Here is a 9416-nt window from a genome sequence, read left to right on the forward strand (position 1 = left end):
TACAGTGCGAAGAGGAGACTCCATCATCATCATTCTATTTTTGTCATACTCAACTTGAAACTATTTTCTTACAAGAAACCGATCTGACTTGAACATATAGAGTTTAACCAAGTCATTAAAATGGTCAATTACGTTTAATTTAGTCCATATTTTATTTGATTTTATTAAAAATTCAATCTAAAACATGCCTTGAATCGAGTATTAGCGACGGCTGCGTTAAACGTGTATTATCATATATAATTGCTTTATGATTAAAATATTAAAAAGATATTTATTTATTCAAGACATTACAGGTTCAATGTCTTAATTCTTTAAGACCATAACTGCCAATAAGAATATCATAGTCTGTCATAATATGGTGAGGTGTAAATGGAAAAAAGAGGAGGAAGAAAATGTATTTTTATAAAAATGCGGTGTATATTATTTTTTATAAAAATACTTTTTAATTAAAAATATATTAATATAATATTTTTTTATATTTTTTAAGTTTTTAATGTCAATACATGAAAATTATTATAAAATCTCTAAAAAATAATTTTTTAATATTATTTTAGGTAAAAAATAATTTATAAAATGAATTTAATATATTACTAAACTAAACGGAACAAACTAATTGCCCCATATCTCTCTAAACTAGCTAGCTCACTATTGCAATGATCTCATGCTTATTAAGGTCCTGATTATTTATTAAGAAGTAGGTTTTTTAGAAAATAAATTTCTGAAAAGTAATTTTTTTTATATTTGATAGTATAATGAAAAATAAATTAAAAAACATTTTTAATGTTTAACTATATCATGAAAAATAAGATGAAAAATAATTTATTAATTTTTTTGAGGTTTATTAAACAAATAAGAATCAAATATGATATATTACAAAGTTGAAGGAGAATGAAATTAAATTTTAATTTTATAAATTGTTTTAAATAAAATAATTAGCAAAAGAATAAAGACCTAATTTAATATATAAAAAAGCTAGAATGAGATGAAATTGAAAAAATTTCTAATTTAATAAATCATTTCAAATAAAATAAATAGAAATTAAAAGAATAGGGGTCAAGTTTGATAGATAAAAAAATCTCAACTAAAAAAAGAATAAGAGAAAAAAATAAAAAGAATAAAGATTAAAGTTGATATAAAAATAAAAAAAATAAATTCTAAAGGATGAAATTGAAGAGAAAAAATTAAAAAATTAAAAAAAATATATAACAATTAAAAGATTAAGGATTAAATTTGATATAATTAACAAATACAAGATATTTTTAAATTTTTTATAATTTTTGAAAAATATCCCCTAAAAAACACTTTGATGAAAATCAAATTAAAATTTTCTTTAATTGAAAAGTAATTTTTATTATGCACTTTTTTTTAATAATAAATAAACATTAAAAATATTGTTTTATAAAAATTACAGCAACTAAGTTGAATCCTTTCTTTGTAAAACAATTGACCTATGCCAACCACTAATATTAACGTGGATGGCCACTCATACAATTTGAAGTGTGCATTGAAGTTTCATGTGAGAACACATAATTGATTTATTTTTCTTTCTTCGTGAAAAAAATGGATGGTAATATATCCAAAAATGTTATTTTATATCTTGCATTGCTTCTGCATGAAACCCTAGATGATCCACCGATCCGGCAAGCAATAAACCACTAAGAAAGTGGTGGTGACACGATATGGAACTTTACATTTGAATCTAAACGTCTAAATAGGTGAATGAAAAGTTATGATTGCATGCATCTTCTTTTTCAAACTTGTAACCTTCATTGCTATTAACTCTAGTGTTGCCTCTTCCTTGTGTCCAAAGGTATGGATTACATGTTAAATAAATTAATCTGAATTAATTAGAACATTGTTATTTTATTAAAAAAAAACTAAAATTTTATTGTTTTGATTTTTCTATTTAAAATATCAAATTGAGTTTAACAAAGAGAGAAGGAAAGTAGTGCTCTGAACCCTAGCAAGTTGAAAGGAATGCTCTATGGGTTGGAATTTATTTTGCATCATTTAATTCGAAATAGAAACATCAACTACATAGTGTATGTATTGGCAGTATAGCTACTAGCTGTGTTATACGGACAATTTATTGTAGCTCTTCCTTACCTTGATGTGACTTCTCCATGTCCAATTTGTGACGCAAGGTTTACATCATGCTTACATTATCATATGTCCATGGAAGGATTCGTGCAGCAATAATCATCAAACTAGATACGTGGATTGGTTAGGAAAATAGTTTGAATTATGGATCCAACTTGTAGATTATTGAATTAAATCTAATTAATTATTTTTATTGATCATAAAGGATTGGTTAAGAAAAGAGTTTGAATTATGGATCCAACTTGTAGATTATTGAATTAAATCTAATTAATTCTTTTTATTAATCAAGATCGTATATGCTTGATCGAAGCATATATTAAAACACAATCATCACATAATCATCAATCAAGATCAAATTATTACGTATGAAGTTTCAATATGATTGGAAAAAAGAAAAAGGGTCAAATCTCAAGTATACCCCCAGCTATTGGGGTAGTATTGATTTTGCTCTCATAAGATTTCTATTCCAATTTTATTTCAAAACAATTTGGATTCCTCAATCTGACCGTTCTATTTGAGGATACAATTGAGACTATCTATATAGTTGGAGGGTTGTTCTTAAGGTGTGCAAAAAAGGAAAAATATATAATCAAGTAACGATGAAACGCGTAGAGAAGGATCGAATAATGCGGCGATGCATGAGGACAAATGCTGATGGTGGAGCAGGTATGCCTTGAAGGCTACAAATTGTGGGTCCCTTGATCAGATCACCAAACTCTTGATTTCGGAGGTAAGCTCCACGTGGCCAGCAAATTTTAGACACGTGGCCGGCAGAGATTTGGCTTTACCAGGAAATAGGTCCATTATTTGATTACCCATGTACCTAACCCCAACCTATCCTCTCTCCTTTTGATATTTTGTTGCTTAAACGATTCGTTTAAGGAATTTTAATTTGTAATTAAATAATTATTTTCGTATATTGAAGCACAGGTGTCTTGTGGTGCTATAAAAATTTTGAATTGATAAAATCAAAATATTGGTGTTAGTTTTTTTTTTTTTTTTTTTTTTGGGGAGTATTTTTTGAAGAAAAGATTTTGAAGAACAATATTTGTTTCCTTGGCACATCAAGAGCAAGGAAGCTCTGGCAATTGTTCTGCTCAAATTGAGGAGGTGGAGAAGCTGCTGAGGATGGCTGCAGTCCAGGCTTATTTGGAGGAAAGAAAGAAAAATCCAAGCAGCAAGTTGAATCTGCGTAAAAGAATTGTTCTGACAGCCTAGGTTTCATATTTCGAATCACTTACAAGCACCCAGATCAAGTGTTTACAACAATGAAAAAAGCTAGGCAAGCCTCTTGTTTCCAATAGAGAACTACTAGCTTTATTGAATGTTACGTAGCCATTTAACTGTAATTAAAAATCCTACTTGATCAACAATTGTGGTCTTAATTTTTTGTTAACAGTAGCTGTTCTTCATGCTTTGCAACTTATAGAACTACCTCTAACTTAAATGAACCTGGACAAGCTTTCAGATTGTGGCCATGAAAACCCTACCTTGGGAAGCAAACTTGGGTCAGCAAGTGTAGAAATGTTTTAAGCGGTTTCTTTTTTTCCTTGTTACAATAATATACTCATACTTTTGAAATGATAAAGAGGTTATATATATATAACTGAATTGTAAATAACTGATGAAAGACAATAGTTATAAAATTTGACTTGAAGGGTGAATTCAATGCTCTCTATCAACTCAAAACTTTGTTTGAATTGACCATAGTAAATTTAGCCAAGTTTTACTTTAATTGATCTTCATTTTTTTACCAAAACAATAAGATTTTTTTTTAAATCATAGTTTGAACTGATTCATTTGACTGGCGAAGTGAATCTTGAACAGAAGTTCTATCATTATATCTAATATTCAATAATATTAATGTTGACTCCTTATAATTATAACGAAACTAAGAGGAGAAGAGTTTTACTATATATATTTTTTTACTGTACTTTTTTACAAATCACTATAGATTCAAGCAGTGATATCTAAAAGGAAGAACTGAAACATGGTGGACTAGGTATGTCTGCAGGGGACTCTATGCAGGCATTATAGTTCAAGTTGCCCAGCAAGGCATCAATATATTCATGTACAATTCCCCGACTATAGTTTAGTTTGCTGATTTGCTTTAAAATCAGTGGCCTTAGCCCTTTCTCTGGTTATTCCTGGCCTCGATGCTCTCGGATCCATCGTCAGCATGCTTGTTGTAGATAGATATGGGAGGAAAAATGGCACAGCCTGGAGGACCTGTGGACTCGGTTTGATTGCAACTAAGTACACCCTATCCAATATCACTTTCCGAATTTAAAGGCTATAAAAATCCATGGATAAGAGATAAGCACGGGCTCAAAATAAGTAAACCCTTATAAAGATGGAAAAAAGGCAGACATAAAAAGACAGTAAACCTTTGCAATTACCTCTTGTTTTCCCATCTCACAAGGTTCATCTTCAAGGGTCTGTATGCAAAGAACAGCATGTTCTTGATGCAGCCATTGCCTTTAGATTGAAGAACAAACAGTCTGTAGGGACAAATAACTTACGGAGCCAACAATATGTAAGATAATTTCTGGTATTGAAATTTACTTTAATTTCTTTTGACATAAATGTTCAGTCTTATAGGCTATTTCTTGTGCTTTGTTTATTTTTATTTTTTCTATGGAAATGGTTTTGTTGGGCTAGGAAAAGAAGTACATGCAGCATTTCTCTTATTTTTAGATAAGAAATATTGGCGTTAGGTTTATCCAATTCATGAATATTTTTTTAATTTTATTTTTAGAATTTATCCATTTAAAATAGAGATTGTGTTTCCAAGATGATTAATTTCAACCTGCCGAGAATTTCACTGTTGTGTCAGATTTCTAATCCGAATCCTTAATTATTTGCAATCTAAAATGGAGAAATCCAAATCATTTTCACCAAATTTTAATAAATTTTATCTTCTTAAATGCCGTATAAAAAAAGTACCTTGTATGTTCAATGCAAGTACTATGAACCTATCCATTAGAGAAAACAGGAAGTAACCCTTCGCATGCAAAAGTAAAGAGTGTTGGATCAATGAATAAGTACTTGAAAGGTTAAATTTTTAGTATTTTCAACGATTGGTGTAACCTTTCAATGATTGGTATCACAATAATAAGATCAATACTCAGTTTTTTTTATTATTTGTCATTATATAGAAAGTGATCAAGACTCTTAATTTGATCAGTTCAAAGTTTTATGCTGAAATAATAGTTGTCAAGGTTTTTTAAGGTTCTGATCATCTTCATGGATGTGTATTTGCAGATTGTCACTCAATTCATAAGTTAACTTTGTTGAAATCTATTTCCATCTGCAAAAATGGTGGAAGGAGGAGTTACCACAGCTGACAAGACAGAGTTTACAGAATGCTGGAAGACTGTATGGAAGACTCCATATATTATGAGGCTTGCATTTTCAGCTGGCATTGGAGGGCTTCTTTTTGGTTATGATACAGGTTACATTAAGTTATTCCGGGATAGATTTTATAAGCTTATTTTGTCTCTTATGTTGCATTTGGTTAGTGTTCAGGAGACATGCACAGAACGGATAAAAATTATTTGGTTAAAGGACGAGGACAGAGACAGTTTTTGAGTGAATTTCCTTCCTTTCAAAAAAAGGAACGACAAGGGGCATGTCCCCCTTGTCTCTACTATCTCTGTATCTGTCTCATAACGTTACCGTAATAAGTTTGCTTTAATTTGTTATCTAAGGTATGTGTTATTGATTTGGGGAAAGTTCATAATTAATTGTTTCTTGTGGAAATTTTTAGGAGTTATTTCTGGCGCATTGCTTTATATTCGTGATGACTTCGAAGATGTTGACAAAAATACATGGATGCAGGCGAGTTAGGATATGATATACTAAGTTTCTTGAGAGAGAGGGTCAAGAGATTTTTGTACGTTGCCTATGCTCATGCTTTGATAAGGTTGTTTTGTATCGTGCAGGAAACCATCGTGAGTATGGCTGTCGCTGGAGCTATTATTGGTGCTGCATTTGGTGGATATATGAATGACAGGTGGGGCAGGAGAGTGGCAATTTTAGGTGCTGATATCTTATTCTTCTTCGGCGCAATTGTCATGGCTGTAGCTCCAAATCCTTGGGTTATTATTATCGGAAGGATTCTGGTTGGCTTGGGAGTGGGAATGGCATCCATGACCGCTCCTCTTTACATTTCAGAAGCTTCACCTGCAAGAATTCGAGGAGCACTAGTTAGCACAAATGGATTCTTGATTACTGGAGGGCAGTTTTTGTCTTATCTAATCAATCTTGCTTTCACCAAGGTATGTGTACTGGCAATCACTACTTGTTCCCAGACCTCTCAAAGTTAACAGGATTTTTAAGGTTGCAAAATCATGTTTCAGGCTCCTGGAACCTGGCGATGGATGGTCGGAGTTGCTGGAATCCCAGCTTTGGTTCAGTTTGTGTTGATGCTTTCACTCCCCGAGTCTCCCCGATGGCTCTACAGAAAGGTTCTGATCATGCTTCTTAGAGAAATTTCCCACATAGTTATATCTATTCTAAGACATAAAACCTATCTCGCAAAACTCATGCTGTCCTCGGAGACTAGTCATGACCCTGTGGATCTTTGTGATGTCTCAGAGTAACTAGGCTGTAGATATTATCTTTGATGGATTCTCCCTATTTAAAGACACATTTTTGCTACTGCAATGTAGTTTAATCTTCCTTAAGATGACGAACATTATGTGCTCGTAACCGTTTATCTATTTGTTTACGTTTTGTTCAGGATAGGGTAGATGAGGCGAGGGCAATCTTGGAGAAAATCTATCCTGCAAATGAGGTTGAAGATGAGTTAAATGCCTTGAAACTATCCGTTGACACTGAGAAGGCTGATGAAGCTGCCCTTGGAGAGGGCATGATAACTAAAGTGAAGGGTGCGTTGAAAAACCGTGTAGTTCGCAGGGGACTTTATGCCGGTATCACTGTCCAAGTTGCTCAGCAATTTGTGGGTATAAATACAGTCATGTACTATGCCCCGACCATAGTGCAGTTTGCTGGATTTGCTTCGAACTCTGTTGCATTGGCACTCTCTCTCATCACTTCTGGCCTGAATGCTGTTGGCTCCATTGTTAGCATGTGTTTTGTCGACAGATATGGAAGGAGAAGGCTGATGCTTGTTTCAATGATTGGAATCATTTTCTTCCTCGTGATCTTATCAGTTGTATTTATGAAAGCTTCGAGCCATGCTCCGAAAATCAGTGGAATCGAGTCAGCTCACTTTGGCTCAAACTCTAGTTGCTCAGCATACCTGACAGCCCCAGATGCACCAAGGTGGAGCTGTATGACTTGCTTGAAAGCAGATTGTGCTTTCTGTGCTAATGCAGCCAGCGAAGTAAGTTCATTCACCTTTCTCAGCCCTGCAGCAATACATTGCATAATTTTCTTGAATGATTCCTTGCCACATTAAGTGAAATGTTACTGTTAATTTGATTGCATTATAGGCTTTGAAGTTTTCATGTTGTCAAACTGGTATTGATATTTATTTCTTACACTGTCAGTTCCATCCGGGGGCCTGCCTGGATTCATCCAAGGTTGTAAGGGGTGAATGCCGTGCTGAAAATCGTGTGTTCTTCGAGAAGGGTTGCCCAAGCAAGTTCGGATTTCTTGCTGTTATACTCCTTGGACTATACATCATTTCCTATTCACCTGGAATGGGAACCGTACCATGGATTGTGAACTCAGAAATCTATCCGTTGAGATACAGAGGTGTTGGTGGAGGCATTGCTGCTGTGGCCAATTGGTGCTCAAATCTGATCGTGAGCGAGTCTTACTTAAGTCTCACGGAAGCTCTTGGTGCCGGTGGCACATTCTTCGTATTCGCCGGAATTTCCACCATAAGCCTCATATTCATCTACTTCCTAGTCCCTGAAACTAAAGGCCTGCAATTTGAGGAGGTGGAGAAGCTGCTAGAGGATGGTTACAGACCAGGCTTATTTGGAGGAAAGAAAGAAAAATCCAAGGACCAAGTTGAATCCACCTAACTACGTTGCCTATTGAGGAATCACTTACAAGCACCCAGATCAGGTGTTTACTGTAATGAACAATTTCCACCATTGGCAGACCTCTTGTTTCCAATGGAGAACTACTAGCCATGTAACGTAACTGTAATTAAAAATCCTACTTTATCAACAATTGTGGCGTTAACTCTCTTTGTTAATAGTAAATGCTCTTCATGCTTTGCAATGTTTCATACCTGCTTGCAACCAACCACGTAGAAGCCAAAAAAGGAACTGACACTTGACTTGCAGAACCATCTTGCTCTTCAATGAACTTGGAATAGCTTTAAAATAAAATAGCAAAACTTGTTTATTTTTGTATTTTTAAAGTATTTTTAAAAAAATTAAAATTAAAATTTTTTTTAATTACAATTTAATATTTTTTTAATATTTTCAAATCATTTTAGTGCTCTAATATTAAAAATAATTTTTTAAAAAAGTGCTATGATATTAAAAATATTTTTTAAAACATAAAAAGTATATATTATTTTGATATATTTTTAAATAAAAAGTAAAAACCAACCACAATTATAATTTCAAACACATATGAAATGTTGAAGCGGGTTTTTTTTCCTTTACATGGAATATTCTCAAACTTTCAAAATGAAAAAAGATGTTTTATATATGTATAATCATACAATCTGAATTGTAAATAATTTATGAAATACTAAAATTATCAAATTTGATCTGAATTTAGAGCTTTCCTTGAGCTAGATTTTATAAAATCAGTATTTTATTTTTTAAAAAAAATGATAGCTCGAAACGACTCATTTAATATGAGATCTTTTTAGAAGATCTTGATATAGGGCCAACCTTGACTATGAAACAGATCGGCCCAAAAAGAAGTGGCCTGAAGGGTCTTGATAGATAAATAGATTAAAAAAAAAAGCCACCTCTGAATTTAGGATGGGTTTCTTTTGTTAAGATTGGATACTCTTATCCAATCAGTATTCCTTTTTATTTTTTAAAAGTACAAAAATTTAATTTTTTTTATAACTTAGAATATTCAAGTTAATTTATGCACATCATAATTAATTTTTAAATATACTAAATATTTTATAAATTTAGTAGGCAGATAAAATATCACAAGAGCGACAGGTGTGCGCACAAAATATGGAATCTTGGTACTGAGACAAAGAATTCATTACGAAAATCACTATGCCACGACCTTAAAAATAAAATAAAAAACCAAAAATCTTGATCTTAAATTATCCGAAGATAGGCCTTTTGTGTCTATTTCTTTAACCAATCAACGTTACTGTCTTTTCTATATATATAATTTAGGCCTTTTTTTCTTTCCCT

General features: G+C 32.5%; 1 protein-coding gene across 1 annotated transcript; it reads left to right on the forward strand.

Annotated features, from left to right (window-relative positions):
• The first annotated feature begins 4435 nt into the window (after positions 1-4435).
• Positions 4436-8299, forward strand: LOC105136516 (inositol transporter 4-like). The gene is made up of 7 exons (XM_011041909.1): positions 4436-4636; positions 5365-5554; positions 5870-5940; positions 6045-6380; positions 6462-6569; positions 6845-7450; positions 7617-8299. Exons 2-7 carry the CDS (start codon positions 5419-5421, stop codon positions 8097-8099), a joined length of 1740 nt encoding a protein of 579 aa, XP_011040211.1. The 5' UTR covers positions 4436-4636; positions 5365-5418; the 3' UTR covers positions 8100-8299.
• The last annotated feature ends 1117 nt before the right edge of the window (positions 8300-9416 follow it).

The sequence above is a fragment of the Populus euphratica genome, unplaced genomic scaffold (genome assembly GCF_000495115.2).
Source record: "Populus euphratica unplaced genomic scaffold, PopEup_1.0 scaffold142.1, whole genome shotgun sequence".
NCBI lineage: Eukaryota > Viridiplantae > Streptophyta > Magnoliopsida > Malpighiales > Salicaceae > Populus > Populus euphratica.

Coding starts and splice junctions, on each gene's coding strand:
- LOC105136516 (XM_011041909.1), top strand. CDS start 5,419: ATGGTGGAAGGAGGAGTTACCACAGCTGACAAGACAGAGTTTACAGAA. Junction 5,941..6,044: donor ACAAAAATACATGGATGCAG/GCGAGTTAGGAT, acceptor TGTATCGTGCAG/GAAACCATCGTGAGTATGGC. Junction 6,570..6,844: donor CCCGATGGCTCTACAGAAAG/GTTCTGATCATG, acceptor CGTTTTGTTCAG/GATAGGGTAGATGAGGCGAG.